General features: G+C 41.4%; 1 protein-coding gene across 24 annotated transcripts in view; it reads left to right on the top strand.

The window, feature by feature from the left end:
• KCNMA1 (potassium calcium-activated channel subfamily M alpha 1) overlaps positions 1-27,454 on the top strand; it is an 871,895-nt gene that overhangs the window by 832,287 nt on the left and 12,154 nt on the right. For 12 of the 24 annotated variants that reach the window (XM_034777723.1, XM_034777722.1, XM_034777721.1 and 9 more), the window contains 5 exons: positions 7,004-7,117; positions 7,801-7,884; positions 10,283-10,413; positions 21,778-21,972; positions 25,518-25,636. In XM_034777723.1, coding sequence (XP_034633614.1) covers positions 7,004-7,117; positions 7,801-7,884; positions 10,283-10,413; positions 21,778-21,972; positions 25,518-25,636 — 643 coding nt within the window. The remainder of the gene's footprint in view (positions 1-7,003; positions 7,118-7,800; positions 7,885-10,282; positions 10,414-21,777; positions 21,973-25,517; positions 25,637-27,454) is intronic. The other 12 variants (XM_034777732.1, XM_034777731.1, XM_034777713.1 and 9 more) reach the window with 1 other exon arrangement.

The raw sequence follows: 27,454 nt of genomic DNA, 5'->3' as shown, positions 1-27,454 counted from the left end.
AGACAAAACTGTGATCAGATCCTTTCAAAAATTGCTGTAGCATTGAAAAATCTGGATGAGAAAGTCAACAAGTGAACTTTCACTTGGTTTCCTTTTTACCAAAAAGAATTATGATTTCAGTAAAATTGTGCTTGGTGCCACAGTGTGTGGAAATTTCATCTGGGGGAACATTGGTCGTGTTTGCCATTTCCAGGAATAATAATCCTATCCTAGCAGACATCAGAGGATTGCATCTCATCTTAGTTAAATTAATGTGTGGGGAAGGGAGCAGTAGAGAACAGACAGAGATCTCCAAATGGAGCTCTGCAAATCTAAACCCTTCCTGTGGTTTTATGTTTTGTGTAAACTTGTGGTAAACCTGACCTGCTCTATGGCTCCGGGTGGATATTATGTGTGGTTTTGCATGGTTTTGAGCCAAAATCAGACAAAACTTGGGCAGTTTCAGATGGGTTTTGCTTTGAATTTTGCTGTGTTTGAACCTGAAACTCAAAGTGAAATTCATAAAGGACAATGTTATGTAAATGTAAACTGTGAAAAGACTTCCTTGGAGCCTATGAACTTCACAGCCAAATGTGACGCTGTTCTGTCCCACAGTAAAAACATAAAGTAAAACTTCTGGGTTTGTAGTATCTACCACTTCAAGTAGAGATGGCCTGACTGAGTGACTTCAGCGCCGTATTATTGCCTAGGCTGACAAGGCCTAGGCCTAGAGTGGCAAATTTGCAGGGGCGGAAGCTCCCTTCTGCGCCCCGCCCCCCTGCTCCAGCTCACCTCCGCCTCCTCTGCAAGCCGGCAGCCCGTTCTGTTTCTCTCCCCTCCCAGCGCTTGCGCCGCGAAACAGCTGTTTCGCGGGGCAGGGAGGGAGGGGGGACAAGGGGGAACGCCGCGCGCTGGGGGAAGAGGCGGGGATTTGGGGAAGGGATCCAATAGGGGAAGGGAGGGGGCAGAGTTGGGGCGGGGACTTTGGGGAGGGGGTTGGAATGGGGGCGGGGAAAGGGCGGAGTTTGGGCGGCAATTATTTCCCGGCCTAGGGGCGGCAAAATTATTAATCCGCCACTGATGGTATCTTGTCCATTCACTGCTTAGAAGCTCACCACTTGCACGCTGATTATCTATATTCAAAATATGATTGTTGTTTTTTACTTCTCAGAGTTTTCAATAGTTATAACTTTTTAAAAAAAAATTACGTTTCTGCAGTCTTTAATCTATTACCTCATAAATCCCAAGCACCGTTCACTAGAGTATTATTTTTTAATCAGCACCATAGGTATGCCTGGCATTTTAATGACAAGCAAGAGTATAGCCTTTAGCCCTGGCAATCTAGTTAAATTTCAGTTTGGAAAACTGAATCCTGCTTACCTGCAGTTGCAGTTAAATAAACATTCATCTTAAAAACCATGTTGTGTTACTGTGCGCTGTTAAAAGAACAGGAGTACTTGTGGCACCTTAGAGACTAACAGATTTATTAGAGCATGCGCTGTTAAACACTTACAGCATTCCACCTTAGAACTGACTGTACCTCAGTTCTGGATTAAATGATTACTTGACTAGAGAGTTAGTAAAATCAATTTGTAAGGGACTATGTGATCCTTCTGAATGGAAAGCATGTTATAAATTAAAAGGGCCAAATTGTGCCCCTGGACATGCGCTCACCCAATGAAGTCAGTGGAAGCCTTGCAGTGTACATCCAAGGGCCAAATTCGTTACTGAATTCAAATTCTGGCAAACCTTCTGCAAGCAGGTCTATAAATCCAACAGAAAGGGCATGTTTATTGCCCCATGGGGAAGGACCCTCCTGTAAGTTGCTCACTGGAAGATCTCTCTCCAGGAATATGTAGTGATGGATTGTGGGCAGACTGAGGAGTAGTTGGAATACAGCTACTGGGTCATCTACTGTTGATTCAGTGGCCACAAACCCTGCATAAGCTAGGCAGGCTATGATGACTGCTACTGCTGGTTCATAGTTAGGTGTAGAAGCTGCCATAAACTAGTTGCACAATAGCACCATACCTCCTAGTTGTGGGGAAGAGAATTTCATCCTTCTCCATCTGCAATTACGTTGTCTCACACAGATTTCATGTACTCATGGGCAATGTGAATTTCACCCTATCCTGCAATTGTAGCTCAGGCCCCTGGTGGTGTTTGTAGAACAAGTATGGCACTGCAGTTAGGAAGATCACTATAACCACCTGCACTGGTTCAGTGGGTTTATGAATGTCAATGGAACACGATTTGGAGAACCGAAGGAGAAAATGCAATAAGGAAAGTGAAAAGGGGCTGTGAGGAAAGCAGGTCATTTCTAAATGAAGTCTCTGTCCAAAGAAATTGCATCTTTTCACAGCCGAAAATGGATCTGAAATCTGGTGCCTTAGCTTGTTTCTGGTTCTGTAATAAAATAGTTTTCCTAATACCCTGTGACCTGAATTTCTCCCCGCTTTATGGGTGCTATTCCTTGACGTACAACCTGTATTTTCTCAAGTCAGCATTTGATGATGGATGTCAAAATACAGGCCATGTATTATGCATATAGCATTACCGATTTAAGGTGTTTACTTGTCAAATTGAAGAAATTCAAAAACATCACATTCACTGAATCGGCACAGCTGTCACTTGTAGTTTTCCATGCCTTTAAATGAAAGTTCTGATAAAACAGTTTAGTTTTCCTTCACTTTTTTTTGGTGGAAAAAATAGACAGCATCTAAAATTTATGTTATGGGTGGGAGGCAGGCTGCAAACAGGACATGTCTTAAAGGTTGGGATAAGGTTTTGGTGGAAAGACAGATACAGACCCCAAATCCCTACATTTTCTGATTTTTCTTTTGCTGAAAATATTCCAGATTTGTTAGTTGTGTAAACAGCCAATTCAAATTAAGCACTGTCAGGGAAATAAAGTTGTGGATATTTCTCACATCTTCCAAAACCATCGAGGAAAAAATATTAAGGTTCAGGATTATTTTTCATTCATGGAGAAAACAAAATCCCTTTAACATGCTTCCTGCATTTCATACAGAATGCACTGTGTGCAATGTGCAATTACAGAGCTCCTGACAGTCTGTGCCTAACAGAAATGCCACCTTTATTTCCATCTCCTAACACCATCCTAGGAAGACAAATATTTGAGGGGTTAGAGAGAGGTGGCTACAAATAGCCTTCTAGGGAGAGTGGAGGGAGTCATGCATTTAGAGGTATGTTACACTGAGTCTTTACATTTTCCTCTGAGCTGGCAGGAAGCTACTGACTAGTTATACAATCTGAAGGGCCTGATTCATTGAAAAATTGTAGTAGACACAGTGTTGGACTGGGAAGAAAAGCCTCTAGGGAAAAGAGAGAAAAGAAGCCTTTGAGGATGGTCTGAACAGTGGTGTCTCATGCTAACACTGCCCACCACCAATGCCTCAAGGGCTTGTGGGAAGAAGGTTAGCCTTTTCTACCCTCAAATCAGTGTGAGGTTAGGCGACTTGCTGCAAGTCACGCTGAGCTGTAATTCTCCAGTGGATCCAGCTGCCTCAGTGCACATACAGCGCTCTCTCATTGTCTGTTGCCACTTGTGTTTTGAAGAGCTGATGTCTCACATCATGCCCCCTACTGCAGAACATGAAAGTATACAAAACACCAACAGAGGAGTCAACAACAGACAGCAGCCCAATCCCAGCATCCACATCTCCAGAAATACCACTCCTGCCCCTTGCAAAGTCCTAAGACAGGACTCTCAATCCGTAATTAATCTACCAGCTCTTTTGAATCTTGAGAGGGCTCCTTGGAAAAGTCTGGGTAGGCCAGTATGAGTCAGAGCACAGCATAGATCTGTGATGTAGCCTGGAGTGGGTGAGGTATCATGTCAATAAAAGTTCTTGAATGGCTGTTACTCATACATGGGATTTGGCCATGATAGAGACTATCATACAGAAATCAACTGGGCATGCAATCTGCTTTTTTCCATGGTGGCATAGTAGAACTGATTTCAATACAATGAGTAAGTAGTACATTGAGTAAAACTAAATACTCTGGCATACTCATCACTTCCACCTGCCTTGAAGAAATCTGTTTTATCCGAATCACCATTGATGACTGGAATTGTATTGCTGTGCTTAAATTCCCACGTGGGAATTTGTGCCTTTCAAATCTGTGGCAGGCATTGAGATGACTTTGCCTCCCCTCCCCATCACCATTCAGAGCCTCTCGCCACAGTTTTCCCTCCCTTTTATACAGGGGTGAAGTTAGGCCACTTTCCGGTACGGGCTGGGGGGGGGCGCTCTGGCCCCCATAAAGGGCGGGGCCTTGGGCGGAAGGGGGTGGGCTGGGGGTCAGCATCCCCCAACCAGCCCTTTCAGGCTGCCTGGCCCGCGCTGCCCGGGGCTCCCGTGTTGATTTAAAGGGCCCAGGGCTCCGGACGCCACTGCTGCGCCCTTTTAAATCACCGAGCCACAGGGCAACTGCTCCCTTTGTCCCCCCGCCCCCCCGCCCGCCGGAGGCTACGGGGGGCTGTGGGGGAGGGGGAGCAATGACATTAAAGTGCTGCAGGGCCCTTTGCCATGGCAGCGGTTTAACGATGTTGCACCCCCCCCCCCCCGCCGACGTTAAAGTGCTGCCGCAGCAAAGGACTGTCCTTAACATCGCTGCCCTTTCTCTCTGGGTATGGGCCGGTGCGTGTTCTTACCGGTACCTATCGGCCAGGGCCGGCTCCAGCATTTCGGCCGCCCCAAGCAAAACAACAACAAAAAAGCCGCAATCGGCGGCGGCAGTTCAGCGGCAGGTTCTTCGCTCCTAGAGGGAGTGAGGGACCTGCCGCCCCCGAATTGCCACAGGTGCCGATCCTCTCCCTTGGCCGCCCCAAGCACCTGCTTGTTAAGCTGGTGCCTGGAGCCGGCCCTGCTACCAGCTCACTTTCACCCCTGCTTTTACTTAGCCCATCCTCACAGGCCTTGTGCTGCTGGGAGCTTTCTTCCAGATGGCAGGGCACAGTTCATGCTGGAGTCTCCTGGAGGATCACAAGAGTTAGAAGTGGAGAAGGCCTACGGTAGAAAATCCATTTCCCTGCAGGGGTAGGATGGTCTCTCAGCAATATTTGTTGCATCAGAGTGTGTGTTAAATTGACACCACACTTGATCTTAGACAAAAGGCCAAAGTAGCTTCAGAACAAAACAGAGTTCTATCCCCCCCTTCCCAGGAGGGTGAGTGCAGTAATTCCTACAGCTCGCCCAAGCTCTGCTAACTCAGGAGCACAGAGCCGAACTGGAGATCCTCCCCATGTGCCAAACTGGTGTTAGACTGAGAGGACAATTGAGGGGCCAAAATTAGTGCACTTAATATTTTAAAATAGTTAAAGCTCGTTTGATAGTGGTGATTACTACTTCCAAGAAAGGGGTAAAAATCCATGTAAGGGACTGACATCGCATTTTGAAGTGCTATAAATTTATGAAAGGATTCTCTGATAGCTCATGACTTATTTATACTGCCAAAATTGAGGACAGGGCAGATGGAAATACAGTATCAACTCATTCTGGAGTCAATAGCAGATGAATGTATGAATGACTTTAGCTGAGTGGACCAATTTGTATGCTGTGAGAAGGCAATGGAGTTACACCAGGAATAAATTTGACTCTGGGGGGGTGGGGAGAGGCGGGGGCTTGGTGGCATCTAGATGATTCAAATCTAGTCCAGGCGAGTAATGACAAAAAGTCAAAAATCTGTCTGTGGATCTCAGACATAAAGTTAGTCTGGGCAGAATTTGCCCAAAGTCTAATGGCTTTTCAACAATTTATAATGCAAAAATAGTTTGGCCTCATGGATAGACAAATAGCTGCTTAAAAAATACTGCCATAGCGAGGAGGAAATGGAGTCCTTGAGCCTAACTGCAACAATGGTGATGTTAAATGCATGTTTCTATTTTTCCTACTTTTTTCAAAGCTGGGAGACTTAAGTATATATCATATCAATGAATTTCCAGGCCAATTTTTTGTGAGAGTTTTTTGGTTTACTTAAATCATTGACAGATTTAGCACTTACATTGTAACTCCAGCTTAGCAAAATAATGCGCCTGGGTATTACCTTTTTATGTTTACGAACTGTTCAGTGACAGGTGTTCCTGCAGAACTTGCAGGGACTCAGGTGGAGCATGCAAGCTGCATACAGAGGCCCTTGCTCCACCCCAGACCATCCCTTCACCTCCCATGTGGCTCTTCCGCACTTTCTCTCTATGCCATCCTCTCCCCAAGTGTGTGCACCTCTCTCCTGTTTATCTCCAGATGTCCTTCCCCTCTCTCCTGCCCACCTGCCATATGTCAGTCTCGCTCCCCATTCCTTCCACACTAGTGCTTCCTGCTCTTTCTGACTCATGGTGGCTCTGAATGGAAGCCATGAGGATTCTGCAAGATCAGCATGGAAATTAATAATTCTATGGGCTTCATAATGCTTTTGGAAACTCCTTAAAGTAACTAAATCCTTCAGAGGTCTTTGCAGCTCCCCCCTAAATCTTATGAATCAGACCCATCAGCTCCTGAAAGCTGCAAACATGGTGATTTAACAAGCCTTAGAATGCAGCGTGAGGCTTAAGTAAGGATGTTTATTACTAGTGTTCTCTGAAATACTGATAGCAAGAAAAAAACCCTCAAATATTAATGGCTTTGGATTTTGTTTCCAGTTTTTTAAACAAGGATCACATTTGTGCCGAAAGTTTTAGCATGTTTTGATGTAAAAACTGCTGTTTCACAAGTTTAGCAGAAGTGCGTTGGCTTTAATTGTTGCCAGCTGTCTTATAGCATAAAATGCCTGTAATATTGATAGGCTTGAGGGGTTGTATTTCAGCAATGCTGAATGTTAAGTAAAATAGTTATAGCAGATTTCTACCTGTAGCACTCTGAACAATAATCTACCACAGGAGATTCATGCAATGTTAAGGTCTGTTGTCATCATTTGCATCAGTCTGAAATGACTTGTTACATTCTTTTCTGTTTACCTTGCTACTTGAAGTTCATCCTGTAACTGTTTGACATTCCTTCCTTAGGGTTTACGCCACCAGGAATGGATAGGTCATCTCCAGACAACAGTCCAGTCCATGGTCTGTTACGTCAACCCTCAATCACAACAGGAGCCAACATACCTATTATAACAGAGCTAGGTAAGGAAAACAAAAATACTCCTTTCATGTCCATTCCCATATATTTTTCCATCTGCTTTTACAGGCCTCAGGAGAGTTACCTATTTCATAGCCAAGGACACCACGTTTACTCTTCAGTTAACTGTTTTGATTTACTCTTGCTGAGGAAACATTAGGGGAAACTTTCTACTTGGATAAATAACTAAATTAGTTCTTCCCTATGTGTTTTCACCTTGTGTGTTCTTGAACACACACTACATTAGGCAAGAGGTTGTTCTTAATGTATTGTACCAAGCAGGCATGGTTCTTTGGGACAATCTCTTTTAAAAAAAAGAAAAGTTGTGTAAGATGCCAGCAGACTTCTCTTCTGCCTTTAAAAGGCTACTTAGTTAACCCTTCATGCTCCAAAACTTGTTTAATATTGCATAATCACTGCATAGTGACATGACACTTGTTACCCTTGAGAATGGGGCAACTGGTTACCTGGGTATGATTTCCACTCTAGCATTGGATATTCATGTTGTCAAGTTGTTGTGATGTGAAGTGCAGAAGTTTTCATGGCAAATACAAACTTGATTTGTGGTCCTTTGTCCTTTTTATTTTTCAGTTTTATTTTTTTTTTTAGAGCCTTACCTGTCTTACTCCCTTATTTTATTCTCTTTCTGTACTTTCTTTCCCCCACCCCTAAATACTTTACTTATTAGCTAAGCCTGGCAAACTTCTGCCTTTGGTTTCAATCAGTCAGGAAAAAAACAGTGGAACCCACATACTAATGATAACTGAACTGGGTAAGAAGTGCCTTTTTCCTTCACATCACTGTCCTTTTTTTGTTGTTGGTGGTGTTGTTCCTACCATCATCAGCTTTTTCTTTATTTATCTGGCTGTATCAGAGGGGCTACCCTCATGGCACTGCTTTGAATGGGTTTTATTTGTGGTTTTAGTAGAAATTGACTGTCTTGTTCTGGCCTTTCTTAATGATTTCTTTTTCACGCAGCATCAGTAAACCTTTGATCACACTGGTCTGACCTGCCGGCTGTTTCCATAGCATCTTCTCACCAATTCATTTTCTTTGGCCTACCTCCCCCCACACACCTCTTTTTAGTTCAGTCTATTGTCAATTTGACTGACATGCCTTAGCTCTCACAGGAAGTAAAAAAAGAAATAAAAGATTTTGAAAAAGAAACCCCGATATCATACCTTCCCTTAAGTTGTTTGTTCTGTTTTTTTTTTGTGGGTAGACCTTTTCTCAGGCTCTGAAGCTAAAGCAGCAAAGTTTCTATGTTGCACTCTCTCAATAAAATGAGATTTCACAAGGGGCTCAGAGCAGGGTTTGATTAGCATTTCCTGTGGTGCAGTGCTGCGCTCTTAAACCTACCCCCATCTAGCCAGGAGACCTTTCAAAAAAATCATAGCAGGCTAACTTGCATCAGGAAGATAAAGATATATTCAGGCTTAAACTGCACTTGTAGAATTCACAGAAGATTTGGTGTAAGTTGGAAACTGACACTACGTACTGTTAGAAAGTCTGTGTCAAAGTCAGGTATTAGTCTTACAAGTCTGCCAGATAAAAGTAGAAAAAGAGTACTGCTGTTTATAGTTCCTCTCCTCAGCTAGCAAATTAAACAAAGGCACAGTCTTTTCAAAAAGTGAATTTTGAAATGGTACAACAGACTTTCAACAATATTTTGCTTAGGAGCCCAAGAATAAATTGACAGCCACTGGGCAAGATATAGTGTAGATGGAGCTATTTACCAGGATGAAATTCATCTACACCATATAATGTAACCTGTGACTGTATATAGTTCTGAGAGATGTTACTTTTTAGTGGTTATGGCAGGGGATGAGGAATCAGGAATTGTATGTTCTATTCCCAACTCTACTACTGACTCAGTTTGACCTTGGTTATGTCACAGCCAATTGGTGCCTTAATTTACCCATCTGTAAAATGGGGATAATAATGCTTATCTTCTTCACAGGGCTGTTATATTATAGGCATTGTTTATACTTGTAGAGCTCTTTGAGGCCCTTGCATGAATAGTGCAATACTATACTAGTAGACGATAGCTGTTGAATAATGGGTAGTCTGATCAAATAAAAGTAACTGTCTCAAAATGATAGTTCAGAATGGCAGGCATATTTCTAGATAGAGAGTGATCCAATTGAAGTCAATGGCACTAGGATTTGGCTTTTTAGGAGCATCCTTGTCTACTAAAAAATAAATACAGGGAATTTCCAATAACTATGAGACAATAAAAGTATTCAAGATCCACACTATCAGATGCTGCAAAACTGATAATTTCTCAGACCTGGATGGGAATTGAAAGTAATTTGTCATTTAATTTTTAATAATTTCAAAAGCATCTTTGGTGACACAAATGATCAGTCTGCACTTTTATGACTGAGGAGTCCTAATATGGAAAAGAAAAGACTTAATCAAATATCATCTGCTTGATAAGATTTATATCAAGCTGTGTGTAGTGGCAGGGGGCAGGGGGAGGGGTGGAGATGAACTCTGGGAACTCAATGAGAATTTAAATGTCAAATGTTACCTTGTTTGGTCTTTTCTGCAAAGCAACCTGATGTGGATTCTTCCTCACACTGCATGGAATAGAATTCATGGCTAGGGCGGTGAGGCTGTGGCTGAAACCATACTGTAGGATAGTAGTAGAATTGCAATGTATTGCTTTTGTGCGACAAGCTTGATGCAAGCTGAATGGGGAGCTTCCCTCTTTGGAGCTGCAATTGCATTAACATGGGTCCATCAGAAAAGAATCACAGTAGCAGATGCCTTTGGGTTGAACCAGTGTTTTTGTGGATAAGGTTTATATCACAAAGTGGACCTGACATTAACGGTTCACTGCATATCCGCGCAGCCCTACCCATTGTATCTTGCCTGTACGGATGGAAAATGTATGTCAGCACCATGGCAAATGAGCAGGTGGTGCCAAGACGGTCGTTTTTACGGCACAGGGATATTCACCTTTCATACAAGCAAAATAAGGACCAACAGATTTTTTAAGTGCATATTTTCACATCCACTTTGATTTCATTTTAAGTGATGTCAAAGTCACAAGTCTGTGTTTCCAGACACATGCCGTTGCTTTTTCTTTCTGATTGTGTAGTATGTAAGGTCACATGCTGTGGGCCAAGAAGCATATTATGATATTTTTGTATTATTGTTTTCAGTAAATGATTCAAACGTTCAGTTTTTGGACCAAGATGATGACGACGACCCAGACACAGAATTGTATCTTACACAGCCATTTGCATGTGGAACTGCATTCGCCGTCAGTGTATTGGACTCCCTCATGAGCGCTGTAAGCAAATCAAAACTTTCTCCCCCCTCCCCATCAGACAGACCATGGGAGACTGATGCTGTGTAGCAGCTCCGTTGCCACCATGCAGCCTGAAGAACAAGATACCTTCCCTTAGACCTTCATACATCATCATTACTTTGGATGTGGACTGAGCCCCAGTTCCCCTCAAAGGTATTTAAGTGCATAACTCCTGTTGTCCGTTGGAGTTATGCGCTGAAATGCCTTTGAGGATCTCGATCTGAGACTCTGTAGCAACTAATCTCTCAGACCATAGGGTATGTATATTGGCCTAAGTCTTCAAAAGCAACTGGTAATTTTGGATGCAAACTATTTTCAGAAAGAGTTGAAAGTCTGGTGGCTTGCAGCGGGGTGTCTCAAACTGGCCTTCCAAAAATGGAAGTACTCATAATCACTAGTCACCCATGGAAATTTAAGGCATTATCTCTAAAATATGGAAATTGTCTTCTTGCATAACATAACTACCTTGACAGTTCAGTGTTTTACACATTTTACAGCTTCTAATTATTTTTTGTACTCCTTCATCCATAAAGTGATAGTTCATAGTGACAGGTAACAAACAAAAGGTTTGGATGTTTAGATCAGATCAGAGGACAAAAGCTTGGATACTTCTGCAAAGCTTAATTAAACCAGCTGACCCTCTTGGGTCTGCAAAAGTGGGCTGGAAATCAATGGGAATGGGATTTCTTGAAAGAGTGGATACCTCACAGTTCTGAATTTGCACAAGAGCATGTTGTCAGGTTATTCCAATATTTCTGCTTGTATTTGGGACCAAGAATGCAAAAATATAAGAAATTGACATGGGTGTTTTGTTTTTAACCAATTTCAAACCTTGAAACAGGTTTGTATAAGGTTTATTTTGAGTTTCAGTGGAGTTCAAAGTAAGTAGCTATTTTGCCTATACCAGTTTTTGGCCATCCATAGCAAATAAATAGTCTTCCTCTTTTATTTTATTTTAAAAACAGGCAGAGAATACTCTCTCAATACATACAGTCTCTACTTTAACCTAGAGTGGGTCCATTTTTAACTGGTTTAGGCACTCAATTAAAGGACTTCCATTTAAAAACGTTGTACTCTTTATGTGCCAGCAGATTAATGTTGGAGCAGCTTTCTGCAAATGGACCAAATGGAAAGCAAGCAGTCTAGGGGTTTTTATAGAAACACTGGGAAACTAACACTAGCAATTTACAGATTGATACTTTTCAATGGAAATAGACCTCTCGGGGTAGATGACTAAGATGCAAGAGAGATGTAATTAATGGAGGAGAATATGAAATGTTGTTTATGATAAGCTCCATTAAGCAGGCCTGTTATACTCTACCTCTGATTTTAAAGTGTTCAAATGAGTATCCCTTTGGAGACCTTGTTTACTCCTGATTATCCTAACTACAGCTGTTTCAGAAGACTCTTTTGTTGCAGTATCAGCTGTTATAATATGATTACTTTGTAAATTATGTTTTTTAATAGTGCCTTTCATGATCCTGATCGGGGTCTGTTGAAAAAAGTTAGTTTCCAGCCTTGATTTAAAAATAGAATTTAAACAGATCAAACTCACTTATGGCCTCCTGATTTACATGTGGGAAAGACAGTTTGTCCATGTGAAAGGCAAGTTGTGCACATAAACTGATATTTACCTGTGTGACCAATATGCTGTTTGTGCACATAAAATCTTTTTTGTGGGTAAAAATGACTGTGCAAACTTAGGGGCTGGTTGAGAGTCTTTTGTAAAGTTGAACCTAAACTTTCAGACCATCCCACTGAATTTAGTTTCATGACACTGGAGATCAGTTGGCTTAAGCCCCAAATAATGCTAGAGATGGGCAAACCAATATTTTTTTTTAATAAGAGCCAACTCTAACCTTCACCTAAAAGTGAAACCAAACTTTTGATGGTTCAAAAAAGTTCAGTTAACCATTTTTTTTTAAAACTTTCTACTACACTCCCGTCCATTCCAGCCGCAGCTTGAGACAGATGTAATGAGGAAATCTATTCTCATGGTATTTTATTCCAATAAGGAGCATGAAGTAACAGTAATCTTATGAGATACCTTGTTCTTGTGAGTCATCAGCCAAATTTTGCAGACTTGACACATTTAGAAAGTCCAGATAAGTATCCAACCAAACTCTAACTCTAAACCATCACTAATAAAAATTTTATGGGTAAAAGGTTTAGCGTTTCCATGTAATACATTGGATCTTTTAAATATGAAGGTCCGAAACTGGCATTTTGAAATTTTTTTCACCTTACCAGACTAAGAAGATTCCTGAAACTGAGGAGTTCTATTGTAATTAAAAGCAGCTAATGAAAGGCTAGAATGAAAATATAACTGAGAGCTTTCTAGACAATGGAAGCCAAAAGATCCAAGTCATTTTCAGACAACATTTAAACATCGGGTCCATTTTGGTTTCACTGATTTCATTTCTTCTGTAGCTCCCTTCCCAAAATTGCCATTTAATCAGGTGTCTAAGCATCCTCATCCAAAGACTGTCTCATAATTCAACCCCTGCTGTTTGTTGCTTCACTTATTGAAAGGCTAATCCTTCTATTTATTACAGGCATTCCCCGAGTAACAGATAGCAATGTTGCAGACACGACGCCATTGCTTTATTGTGCAAACACTAGAAAGATAAATTATAAGAGAGAATAATTGTGTTTATGCTTAGATAACTCACAATGGACTATTACAATTTAGAAACATTTCCTTTGAGCACAGTCAGTTTATTCTTCACAAAGTAAATGGGACGATTTTCCCCTCTAAATATCTAGCTACCGATGACATATCTGTTCATGATCTCTGTCTTCTTTCTTCTGCAAAGATTCTTTGTCAAACTTCATTCATTCTTAAGTGGTTAAACAATATAATGGGTCACCACCATCTGAAGTCAGGAAAATTACTGTGATGCCAGAAATAGAGAATTCTGATTTAGAGTGAATCCCTGTTTCTTTCCCTAGATTAGTATTTCTTCTATTAGAATTATTTGCCAGTCTTCATTTGCCATACCAATGCTGTCTCCACTTCCTACTGCTTTGCTGATGTGGGCAAGGTCACTCTTTCCTCCACTCCTAGAAGGCTTTCCACTGTCCAAGCTATAGGGTAGAAAAGGAACTCTCCCTCCTCCACCTAGCTGTCAGATGGGTGAGGTGTCCTTCCTTTTCTCCTACGCCTCTATTGGTGTGATGGGAAGAAGAGATGCTCCACATTTTTTTTCTCTACCCAAAAAAACGGCATCCTGTCATTTCCCACACCATCTGATCCACTGGCTCGGTAGTATCCACTTTGTCTGGCAGTTTACTTTTTGTGACCCGACCTCTACTGGTACTGCAGGAATTCAAGCATTGATTCCAAAATATTCTACAGGATTGTGGGACCAGCATGAGTCATACTTTCACTACACCAGCCCCTTTACCTTGGGGTTCTTCCCCAGCAGTACCCCCACACTCTGGGTCTCCCCTCCCAGGGGAACCCCAACCCTCTATACCCGCCTTGCCTTAGTGGCTTCTGCCAGTCATCACCTAGCCCCCTTTCACTGGGGCCAGACTACAATCTCTAATGGACACTCATCATTGGCAAGGGGGTTGGACCTGCTGCCTTTCCCTGCAGCCCCAGTACCTCCCTAGGCATTCCTGTCAGGCCTCAGCTCAGCCTGTCTCTTCCCCAGCACTGCTCTGTCCAAGGTACCCTTTGCTCCTCGAGGCAGTTAGATCCATCTCTTTCCACAGCTAGAGAGAGACTCTGACCCAGCACCTCCCTTAGGCCTTCTTATACTCCCAACCCGGCCCTGATTGGCTGCCCGGGGCAGCCCTTTCCCAGGGCTGTTTTTAACCCCTTCCACACTGGAGTGGGGTAACTGTCCCACTACAGGGTCCCATCCCAAACTCTCAAGCATTTCACCTGATAAAGATTTTAAGTATGATAATAGCTATTCTTAAACAAGGCTGCCTAACATTTACTATATCTCTGGAATAGACATCAGCCTCTGTTAGAGTTTTTCATTATATTTCCAGGGCCGCCCGGGGGGGGGGGCAAGAAGGGCAATTTGCCCCAGGCCCTACAGGGGCCCCCACAAGAATATAGTATTCTATAGTACTGCAACTTTTTTTTTATGGAAGGGGCCCCCGAAATTGCTTTGCCCCAGGCCCCCTGAATCCTCTGGGTGGCCCCGTATATTTCATTCTAAGTATTTGATTTGCCTTAAACATCTACAAACAAATACAAATGCATGGAAAGCTATATACATATACTGCTCTTCTTGTAGTGGGGCTCCCCTGTGTATCAAAGCATGTTCTCACAATATGCTTGTTTATAGCAAAATGTAAGTTGGTTAGAAAGCCAAGGTTACAAATAACCTCTCAGACATGGTGCATTTAACAAAGCTTTACACTTGTGATGAGGTATATATGCTAACATTTTCAAAAATCATGAAACTTAAGATATCTTAAAGGAATCTGAAAATCAGGCCGCCTCTAAGATGTGCCAAGTTGAGAACCCAAAATCACTAGTGACTTTTGAAAATCTTGGCCATCGTCTGTAGCTATAGAAGGCAAAAGAAAGTGCAGGATGTAAAAATGGCACTTGCCCCAACAAGCATCTTTTATCGCTGTGAAGTGATTCCCAGACATCTTGATTCTGGATGGCATTCATTTTGGTAATGAGGCTACAAAAAATACTCCCATACAGCGCTTCCAGTGCTTTAGCATCATTTCTGTACATATCACTGGTAGCGGGATTGGTGTAGCTTCAGGGAATGTCATTAGTACAAAAGCGTCTATTCAGAGCCAGATCATGAGACTTAACTTTGAATTTCCTGGCATCTATTGGGCTCTGTTAGAACCTTAATTTTTTTAAAAAATGTATTCTATTAACATCAGTCCTTTTTTCCTTATACAAACAGAAAGATCACATGGGGGTGGGGAGGGGTGAAGAGTTAGGGGCAACTTTGCAGTAGAACCCCCAAGATCCTTTACAATCTCATTTATTTAGAAAAGGAAATGTTTTAACTTATGAGATGGACATTTTGAAACATAAAACTTTTCTATTTTTGTATCCTGCTGTTCAGAAGGATTAGCAGGTAGTAAAACATCCCCTTAACCAGAGGACTCACAATATCCCTTAATAGTCTGGGAGGTATTTTTAAAATGTAGTACAATATAAAACATTGTTCTTTCACCTTTGCTTTGGACCTCTCCCAAGGGCCTGGTCGGGATTTGGTTAATGAGTTTAGCTCTGTAATTCCCCATGTCTGGATATGCATTCACTTGAAACAAATGCTATTCATTTGACAGAATGCATCATGTAAGGAAAAACAAGCAAGTTAAAATATCTGCCTGAAATGGAAGCAAAATAACTATTATATTTTTTCCCTTTAAAAAAAATTACCAAAGTAGCAAACATAAAAAAATGGCAGCTATGACATGGAAAATAACAATTTTAGAGTAGTTATAAACGAAAGGCAAAGTGTCATTAAAGTTAAAGCAATGTTATTAAAAGATGTGTTAATTTTCAGTTAAATTTTCTGTAAAAGACCAATTAGTTTAAAAGGCTTGACAGCATTAACTGCGAAACATAAGCTTTGGTAATTATACTTTAAAAATGGTTGAACAAACTGGAAAGCAGTCCCAGAACACTTACACTCAAAAACAGCTGCAACAGAATTCAGTCGCATGGGCTAGGTGGCACTGCTAGCTCAGATATCCATTTGCTTGTCAATTACCCATGGTGTAGCGTCTATGATGCATTTCCTTTTTTCATTACTCAGCACTGTATCCAGTGCATGTTCTCAGACTGCTATAATAATGTTATCACGTCATCCAATGCAGGGTACAGTTAGTAATAGCAGCACAGAAGTGTTTTTCAGTGATGATTATACAATGAACAAAAGGAATTTGCGTTTGTTACTGAAAAGTAGCCTGTTACTTTGAATGCTACAGCACTGTTCCAACAACATTCAACACATTGTTCCCATACAAGTGCTGGCATATCCGCCCTCAGAGTGAGCAGATCACACTCACATTACTTTTTAGTGTATTATTATTTCAAAGGAAATGGAAATCAGCCAGGCCAGATTTTTTTTTTAACCCTTTAGATGTTGATTCTATGAGGTGAAGCGTGCTCCACAGTGGAAAGGTTTGAAGGAGGGCCTGCGTCTCATGAGAGTTGAGAGCATGCAAGCTTAGGCAATGTTAACAATCTCTAACCATCCAGAAGGCATGCTAGACTCCTGTTCACCTAGGATGTTTTCTGCTTGGTGGCAGAACAGGAGTCCATTCTGAAAATTAGAATATTTTTATTCAACGACGGCAGCATGAACAAAAACTGCACTCATCTATCAGATTAAATGATAACATCCACATCAGTCATGGTGTGAAACCCAAAGTAAACTATTGTTCCAAGATAAATGTTGTCTGCTTTCCAAATAAATGTCTTAGCTTTGCCTTGACATTTGTCTAGCAGTGGGAGACCGCTCTCCTGTGACAGCATTCTGTTCCATTGACAGGGGGCCTAATTCCCCTCTGAATTGGATCAATTTTACATCACTGTAAATCCATTGAGTCCCATGGGCTTGCTCCTGGAATCAGAATAAGGCCTATTATCTCTTATTTTGACGCATTTAATGATTTTGTGACAGGTGCAATACTTAATATATTCTTTTGCGATTGCTTTACAGTTTAACGTGAGTTCTTTAGTGAAGTGAATGTTGTGTTCTCAGCCTAATGTTATCAATTCCTCCCTCTCCCCCGCCCCCCAGTCTTCTTTTCTCAAAATTAAAAATGCCCAGTTTTTTTTTTTAATCCTTTCCTCAAAAGTCCAGCTTTCTAGACCTGGTATCATTCTTGTAGCTGTCCTCTCGCCGCGCTCCAATTGGCCTCTCCCCTTTCTTAAAATGTGGTGCCTAGAACTGGACACAGTACTGTAGCTAAGGCTTCACCAGTGCCAAGTAGAGTAGAACTAATACCTCCCATGTCTTACATGTGACTCTCCTAGAACTATATTACTCTTTTCAGCAGCTGTATCACATTGTTGGATCATAGAAAATCTGTGATCCATGAGAACCCCCAGATCCTTTTCAGCAGTACTACCACTAGCCAGTTATTCCCCATTTTGTAATTATGCATTTGATTTTTCCTTCCTAAGTTTAGGACTTGTCTTTTACTGTACATCATCTTGTTGATTTCAGACCAATTCTCCAATTTGTCAAGGTCATTTTTTACTTCTAATCCTGTCCTCCAAATTGCTTCCAACTCCTTCCAGTGTCATCTGTAAACTTTATAAGTATAATTACCATGTTATTATCCACGTAATTAATGAAAATATTGACTAGTACCACATCCAGGACAGACCTCTGCAGGACCCCACTCAATACAACTTCCCCACCTCTCAATTTGACAGCAAACCCTTGGTAGCTACTCTTTGGTCTTTGAGCCAGTTCTGCACCCACCTTATACAAATTACATCTAGACCACATTTGCTAGTTTGCTTATGAGAGTGTCATGTTGGACGGTGGCAAAGGTCTTAATAAAATCAAGAGCTATCATGTCTACTGCTTCCCCGCATTCACTAGGCCAGTAACCCTGTCAAAGATGGAAAATTGGTTGGTTTGGCATGTTTTGTTCTTGACAAAGTCATGCTGGCTATGCCTTATAACCTTATTATCCTCTAGGCAGGGCCGGTTCCAGGCGCGCAGCGCTCGGCGGAGGGTGTTCGGCGGCGCTCCACGGGGAGGGGTTCGGCAGCATGACGCTCGGCGGAGGGTGTTTGGCGGTGCTCCGTGTGGGGGGAGGGTTCGGCAGCGCGGCGCTCCACGGGGGGTGTTTGGTGGCGCGGCGCTCCGCAGGGGGCAGAAGTTGTTCGGCAGTGCGGCACTCCGCGGGGGGTGTTTGGCAGTGCTCCGCACGGGGGCGGGGGGCGCTTCAGCAGTGCGGCGCTTCACGGGGGGCGGAGGTGTTTGGCGGCGCGGCGCTCGGTGGGGGTTTCGGTGCTAGGGTGACCAGACGACCCCGTTTTATAGGGACAGTCCCGATTTTGGGGTCTTTTTCTTATATAGGCTCCTATTACTGCCAACTCCCTGTCCCGATTTTTCACACTTGCTGTCTGGTCACCCTATTCGGTGCTGCTGTGCTCCACGGTGGGCGGGAGGTGTTTGGCAGCGCGGCGCTTGGCGGGGAGGGGTGATCGGCAGTGCTGCGCTCGGCGGGGGGTGATCAGCAGCACTCAGCAGGGGGCGGGGGGTGTTCGGCAGCGCGGTGGGGGCGGCAGCTGTTCGGTGGCGCTCGGCGGGGTGGGTTTCGGTGGCGCAGCACTTGGTGGGGGGGGTGTTTCGGCGGGGCGGGTGGCGCTGGGGGGGGGGTCTTACAGCGGGGCGGTGCTTTTTTTTGCTGCTTGGGGCGGCAAAAAAGTTAGAGCCGGCCCTGCCTCTAGGTGCTTACAAACTGATTGTTTGAAAATTTGCTCCAATATCTTTCCAGGTATCAAAGTTAGGCTGATTGATCTATAATTCCCCCAGTCCCTTTTTTAAAAGATAGGTGCATATTTGCCCTTCTCCAGTCCTCTAGGACCTCACGTGTCTTTCAAAGAGTTGCTAATGGTTCCGAGATTACCTCAGCTAAGTTTTATAAGTACTCTAGGGTGAATTTCATCAGGCCCTCCCAATTTGAATATGTCTAAATGTTCTTTAACCTGTTCTTTCCCTATTTTGGATTGTGAGTCTTCCTCCTTGTTATTAAGGTCACTATTACCCTTTATAGTAATGATTGAAGCAAAGTAAGCATTAAACACCTCAGTCTTTAGTTATGAGCGCTCCTTAAGTAGTGGACCTACACTTTTCTTGGTCTTTCTCCTAATGTATTGCTTTTTATGTCCGTTAATATTAGTAATTCATTTTGTACTTTAGCCTTTCTGATTTTGTCCCTACATGCTTGTGCTATTCTTTTGTAACCAGCCTTAGCAAATTGTCCATATTTACACTTTTTGTAGGATTCCTTTTTAGGTCATTATAGAGATCCTGATGGAGACATGTTGGTCTCTTCCTTCACACCTGGAGCGTTTGCCATTAATAAGAAACTGCCAGCTCTCCTCAACTCCTTTTTCTCTTACATTTTCTTCCCATGGAACCTTAGCTAGCAGTTAATCTGAAGGCCGTTGTCCTTATTCTGCTGCTCTAATGCCTTCCTTTTTCTTAAAATCATTTTATGGTCACTTTCACCCAAATTGTCTTCAACTTTCAGATTCGCAAACGATTTCTTCCTAGTCAGAATCAAGTCTAAAGCTGCCCACTTGGTTACTTCTGAAGTGAGACGTCCCCAGCACATTCCAAGAACTTACTGGCCATTTTGTGTTTTGGCATCTTACTTTTCTAACAGAAGTCCCCCATTACTACCCAGTCTCATGTGTTGGAAATTTCTGTTGTTTGTCCTAGTAATGCCTCATCCACCTCCTGTGCAGGTGATCTATCGCAGGCCCTTATCAGGATGCCATGCTTGTTTTCCCCATACACATACTTTGGTCTGCCTCTCACCTCCTTCTGGCCATCAGAACAAGTGAATGCATTTGTAACGTATTATGCAACCTCTTCCCTTACTGTCCTTCCTGAACAAGCTGTACCCTCTAATTATCCCACCAATTCTCATTGATACCAATTAAGTCATAATTTATCATATGTACTAATACTATCACTGTAATCCTATCATTCAGGATTCTCCCCCTCCGATATTCTTCTTTGCTTCCGATTACCCCTTTGGAAGTGATCATAAAATGTTCTTCATTGCTTCCAGTTTTTAAACATTTAAATATATGCCCCACTTCCCCTTAGATTAGTAAACAAATATTACCTTTAGGGGCAATTCTGATCAATCAGGTAAATACATGCATACAGTAGGCAAAACACAGTTATAATTGTCTAGGAGTATGTAATTACTAAAAGGACAATTCTGGTTATTTTGTTCCACTAGATAAATTGTATTTATCTAGACTGGCTTTTTTTGTAATTTAGACAACAGCAGGGGCCTGAAGTCATGAAAATGAAGCTTTCATAGCAATCACAACTCACTACTGAGAAGAAAAATTTTTCATGGTGGTCAAATCTGAACAATAAAACTGAGATTATGAGAGTCCATGAGAGATGCTGAAGGTAATGAGAATAAGGCACTGGTCTGGAAGCTAAGTCTACTCTCTGACCTGCTGTGTGACCTAAGACAAGTCACTTCACCTCTATGTGTCTCTGTTTCCCCATCAGTGAAATGTAAATAGCGGTGCTTCCCTGTCTTTGTAGTTAGCACTGAGATCTGTGGATGAAAAGTACAATTTGAGGACTAAGTATTAATAGCCATTGGTCTAACTTCCACAGTAGGCAATAAGGCAAGTCCTTTGCCCCCAAGATATGTATATGAATCTTTTTCTCCTAATCTGCTTCTTTATGTGCAAGTCTTCTAAAAACACTAGACATCAGTAGGATTGGAAGTAATAGTGACTGATTTTTGGGGGAGGTCATTTTTTGTGTATTCTGTTTTTAAACAGTGCATGTTGTCAGTACACATTGTATAGTGTAGATATTTAACTGAGTATCTTTGAACTAGACCAGTATACTTTTAAATGAACTTGAAAATCATTCATCTGGCATTAAATTAATATTTAAAATGCCCATTGTTTGCCTGACAGACAATGCTGCAGATGCTGGCAAAATGTCAGTGTGGAGTAAATCTTCCCTAATAAACCACACTTACCCTATACTCTAGAGTTTTTTAAAAGGACCACCAGGATCCCAAACTCATCATACATTTATCTGGAATGAACTCAAAATGTTTAATTGATACATGCTTATGTCTGAACACTGTCAAGTCTCGTAATAAGATGTTTAGTGCAATACATCGGATAGACTGCTAGAGTCCAGCTACAGTAATAAGTAATGACATTTGCAGCACAAAGGCAGCTCCCCAACGAATTGGTGACAAGTATAAAAAGGCAATCTAGCCCATGTATGCTTTAAATGTGGTCTGAATTTTACAATTACATGTCCTAAAGCCTGTTATTAGACATGAAGGCAATGAGAAGGAAAGCAGTCATTGCATCACTACTAACACCAATTATAGGAAACATAAATCATTCAAATTTTTGTTCTTTAATAAAAATCAGCCTGAATTGGTGTTTAAAAGGCAGGATCTAGTGTAGGAGCCTAATGGGATAGAAGAAAATGGAGTAATTGGAGGCTGCTGTCTTTTCATTTTCTATGTAAAATTATTTGAAGAGACAGCCAAGAACTTTAAACAGCAGAAACCCAGAAAAGTTGTAATTTGGATGTCTTCAGTTGTGACTTTAATGGTGTTTGCTTAAAGAGCTTTCTTTTATCTCTGCAGACATACTTCAATGACAATATCCTCACACTGATACGGACGTTGGTAACAGGAGGAGCCACACCAGAGCTGGAAGCGCTGATTGCTGAGGAGAATGCACTGAGAGGAGGCTACAGCACACCCCAGACACTTGCAAACAGGGACAGGTGTCGAGTTGCTCAGTTGGCTTTGTATGATGGGCCATTTGCAGACCTAGGGGTAAGATCATAAAAGAAAAGTAATATCAAGGCAGCCGTTCCGTAACTGTTTCATCATCTGCTGAATTTTTTAAAAATCGTTTCCATAACAATGAACACGGTGTTCCTCTTTTTTAATTTCTCCCCTGGAAGCCATGGAGTCCACTTGAAATTTTGGGCAGATCTGGCGGTACATTGCTGCTCTGAGTACCAAACTGCCCCTACCCTGATTAAGAAGCGGCTCTATACGCCAGAAACGACAATATAAAAGATATAGTTTGTGTAAGGAGTTCCTCAGGTCCCTTCAGTGGCTGCATCCTCCAAATCTACTCTGCTAAATTTTTTTCAGAAAGACACTAAAATTGCTTCATAGAGCCAGTCCCATTTAAAAAAAAAAAAAAAAAAACACGTGTAGTTCTTCACAGTGTGCAAAGGAATGGGTGAGAAAGTTTGGATAAAATAAGAGCTGACACGAAACCCTCTTTCTAAAGGTGAACTAAACCTGAATCTTTGTGGTGATTTGATAGGGTTATTAGCATTTTTTTTTCTGCGAGTGCCCCTGAACTTCCTGGTTTTTGCTAAGACCATAAACATCAGCTTGAATATACAGCAAGGAAGTTTATATTGTGTTGTTTCCAACCTATCTGAAATCCATAGATGCAAAAAATCATGTGAGAACCTCTTTTTCTGATTTTCCCATCCCAGTAACCAAAATTTAAAAAGTTCTGAGTTTCAATAAGCATCTAGACATATAGAGACATATATTTGAACCAAACTGAATTGCCATATCTTATAAATCTTGCTCATGCTTTTCCGAAGCATCCATTTCACCATTCGTGATGTTACAGGGTTGAACTTCATTATAAATTAATCAGATTTTTTGTGATTTCATGGAACACAGTACTCCATTCTCAATGATCAGAACTGGTAAATGCAATCTTAAATCAATGGACAGACTACAAAATTACACACACTCAACCAATCACCCATCATTTACTGCAAAAGTCAAAGAAGGATGAAAAAAATATTTTTAAACTTGATCATCTTGATAGGATGAACAGATCCTTAATTTGGATACTCAGATTAACATTTAGACAAGTAAAACAGCATTTCCTGCCAAAACATTGATACTTGTGTAGTTAATTTCAGCCTACCTTGATACCAATAAAATAACAATTAACAAAGTTATTTCTGTAATTTCCCTTATACAAACTCTGGAGTTGCTGCTATTGTGTTCAACCTCTGAACTGACTACATTTCACTGACCCACACATTGTTGGGTGAATAAGCCCCATTAGTGTTTGGGTCATAGTCATACTGTTGTATTGGCCAGCTGCCTGAAATGTTCATTAATTTGGTCAAAGTAATAATTCTTCTTGAACATTTAATAAAATAACTAGAGCTACTAGGCAAAGGAAAGATGTGAACAAATTGGAGAAGGTCCAGAGCATAGCAACAAAAATGATTAAAGGTCTAGAAAACATGACCTATAAAGGAAGATTGAAAACATTAGGTTCTTTTAGTCTGGAGAACCGAAGACTGAGGGGGGACATGATAACAGTTTTTAAGTACATAAAAGGTTGTTACAAGGAGGAGGCAGAAAAATCGTTCTTTTTAACCTGTGAGGATATGACAAGAAGTAATAGGCTCAAATTGCAGCAAGGGCAGTTTATGTTGGACATTAGGAAAAACTTCCTGTCAGGGTAGTTAGCACCAGGAAAAATTGCCTAGGGAGGTTGTGGAATCTCTTTCATTGGAGATTTTTTAAGAGCAGGTTAGACAAACGCCTGTCAGGGATGATCTAGGTAATATTTATTCCTGTCTTGAATGCAGGGAAGTGGACTAGAAGAGCTCTCGAGGTCTCTTCCAGTCCTATGATTCTATGATTTAATGGTCAAATGTTTGAAAGTGGGGATCAAGCCTTTGACCAAATGCTGCAGCATTCAGCTAAAGTTGGCCATTAAATTAAGTAACCTAAACATATCTTATTTTCAAATACTAGAGAACATCTTTCACTCAGTAACTACAAATATTGTTCACATCCGAAGAAGTGGGCTGTAGTCCACGAAAGCTTATGCTCTAATAAATTTGTTAGTCTCTAAGGTGCCACAAGTACTCCTGTTCTTCTTTTTACAAATATTGTTGCAGCTCCAACTCTACATTAACCTAACTTCCCCAGGAGAGTTACATTAGATAAGAGAAAAAATAGTTTTTAGAAGGGATATAAACTCTTAAACTGGCATAAGACAGACACTAATGGATGGATTAGGAATTTCTGATATAGTCAAGTTATTCTATCACAGTCCACCATACACCTCCCTTGGAAGCACTAGAGACAGGCTATTGGACAAGACAGACCCTTTGTCTTCTGCAGTATGGCAATTGAGATGTTGTTGTTATATTCTGGGAGTTCCAAGACACTGGGATTCCATGGCTATTTGACAAAATTTAATGAATTTGACATCATAATTGTACTGTAGCTTTACTAAATACACATACCATGCAATAGTTTTTATATGAATATTTTAGCTGCAGCCAATATTGTGTCATGTGATGCAACAGAATTCTGGATTGTCTAAGTCACTGTACAGTATTATAAACGGGGTCTTCATTCATAAGAGTCCTGAGTTCTGTTCCAAGCTCTGCCACTGTCTCCATATGGGAGAATCTAAAACAATAAGTGAACTCATCTGTAGAATGAGTATACTAATTACTTAGACTCACTCTATCTGTATTAGAAGTGCAATTAATATCACAAGATACCAGGAAAACACTGAGTTAGGGTTTGGAGGCTCAATTGTTTTTTCTGCTTCCATATATCTGCTCTTAACTAGCACCCTTCACTCATCGCTCTCAAAGTGTAGACACGCAAACTGGAAAGAATTAATACCAATTCTCAATATGGTACTGATCTTGCACTTCGGCTGGAGTGCATCAGTGGAGCTAAGCCAATTTACAATAGCTGAAATCTGCCCCATCATGTCTAAGAGCCAATGAATTATATCTACCCAAATGAAGCTTAATTGTTAACTCATGATAATCCAATGGATTACTTATGAAATTAACAGAATTTTAAAAGGGTGACTATTTTATTAGAGCCAATTAATTCAGTATTTTGAACCAGAACTTGTGGGAAAATTTCCCCCTTCATCTCCATCATCTACAAATTATGCTTTTTGCAAGGTTTTAAAGCAGCACCACTTTGCTCTCCATACTGATTTTCTTTCACAACACGCATACTCTCAAAATCGGAGCAAAAAAATCACACATTCTTAATCATCATTTTGTTGAGACCATGTTTCTCTCAAATGATAGAACATCTATTCTCTGTCCCCAAATCTTATTCTTCCAGTTAAAATCAGAGTCACAAGTTCCCATCAGATAAAATCACTGGACAATAACATCCTATACATACACAGTTTTGCAATTCAACATTTAGATTAGGGATTTTCTTGACTAATTGTTTCTCAGCTGTAACAGGTAAACAACAGATTGTGATTCTGTGCCAAGGCATGAAACAGACTGAAAATACCCTCTCCCCTCCCCCCTCTTTGTTTTGTCTCCTAGGATGGTGGTTGTTATGGAGATCTGTTTTGTAAAGCACTGAAAACATACAATATGCTTTGTTTTGGAATTTACCGATTGAGGGATGCACATCTAAGCACACCTAGCCAATGCACTAAACGGTATGTCTAGACTTTTACTTCATTCTTCCTGCTGTGGACAATCCAAATGCCTTTTACAGGGCATAGATGATGTTTAAACAGTTTTCTCCGTTCCCCAACCACTTTCTGAATCACTGTGACACAAATATCTCTTCCAATTCTTTGGTAGTGATAAGCCCTTAGTGGAACTCTAACCAATTCAAACCATACCATAGAATATTGTTTTATTTGACAAAAATGAAGTGGCGGTGTAGCCCTGGTGGTTACACAGACAAGGTGGGTGAGGTAATATCTTTTATTGGCCCAACTTCTGTTGGTGAAAGAGAAACGCTTTTGAGCTCTTCTAATGGCGTGGTAATTTAAATGCTCAGACAGCACCATATGTTTAATTGTATCCTTAGTTAGTCTCATTTATGATAACCCAAGATATTTTACTTACAATTCGGGGGGTTGGGGGACTTTACTGTTTGCTATATTTAATCAGCAGTAAATTAGTGTCATTAATATAGTCCTGATGATGTTATAACCTACTTTATTACATAACTTTAACCTCTTCTGTACTTAGATAATAGTAGCCACAGTTTTCTCTGTGATGGGGCTCAGACTGTGAGAAGCACTGTTCTCAGAGCAATATCATATTGCATAGCCGACATCCTCAGTAAAACTTTCCCATCAGTCTTCTATTTGGGCTAGGTGCATTTTCTCATCATTGCCTTCAGTTAATGGATCAAGACTTGGCTTCTGTGCAATGAAAAACATATAAATCCCCATCTTAATGCCATATTCTGATTGTACAGAAGTTGTCAAGACAACATTTCCATGGGCTTCAGTGGGAGCAGGATCTGGGCCAATGTATGCATCAAAGAGGACCATAGTCTCTTAGGCCACTACATCATTTGGCCATCAGTTTGCTAAGCTTCTATGAGTAGAGGGTTTTACTTTACTAGACAATAACTACATCACACAAAGCCCACTGTAACAGGCCCTAATCTGCTCATTCACAAATGCTGCAGAAAGACTCACAACTGAATGGGTATGGCAAATAAGCAACCCTCTCTGAGGTGGTTCCTCCAAGTTTGGACTTGGGACATCTTGGATAGAGCAGTGCAGTGAAACTTTGGTTGTCACTTTGCTAGCTATTCTGTGGATAAGGAAGATACTTCAGTCTCCAAGCAGGGCCGGCTCTAGCGTTTTTGCCGCCCCAAGCAGAAAAAAAAAAAAAAAAAAGCCGCGATCGCAATTGGCGGCAGCTCTACCGCCACTTCATTCTATGGCAGCAGGTCCTTCGCTCCGAGAAGGAGTGACGGCCCTGCCGCCGAATAGCCGGACATGCCGCCCCAGGCACCTGCTTGCTAGGCTGGTGCCGGTCCTGTCTCCAAGACTGCCAAGCCAGATCTCTCATAAGTACTAAATTCACTTGGAGAAAAAAAAATGGTAGGGCCAATTGTGGCATTCTTGATCAGTTTGTAATGATTTCTTACGTAAGCAAAAACTTCCCATTGACTTACTCACATAAAATGCTTACTGAATAGTTGTGGACTGAGTAAGGGTCAGTCTACGATTATCAGTGATGTAAAAGAAAAAACATAATTCTGCTCTTGGATACAGCGTGGGGCCTGCCTTCTGAAGTCAGTGAGCACCACATGCATGCAGAATTTCATTGAGAGAGTTTGTAAGCTACCCTGGCCTTGTACGGAGTTGTTTGACATTGTGAGGCTTCAGGTTAATTGGCAGTTTTTGTTTGCATCTGCAAATGTAGATGTTGTTTTTCTTGCATTTATAAATGTGCCTCGAGATCATGGAGACAATGTTTAGCCTTACTGCAGTGTTTATTTTTCA

This window comes from Trachemys scripta, chromosome 7, assembly GCF_013100865.1.
Source record: "Trachemys scripta elegans isolate TJP31775 chromosome 7, CAS_Tse_1.0, whole genome shotgun sequence".
Classification (NCBI taxonomy): domain Eukaryota; kingdom Metazoa; phylum Chordata; order Testudines; family Emydidae; genus Trachemys; species Trachemys scripta.
Note: the sequence above shows the minus strand (reverse complement) of the source record. Positions and strands in the feature narration are given on the sequence as shown.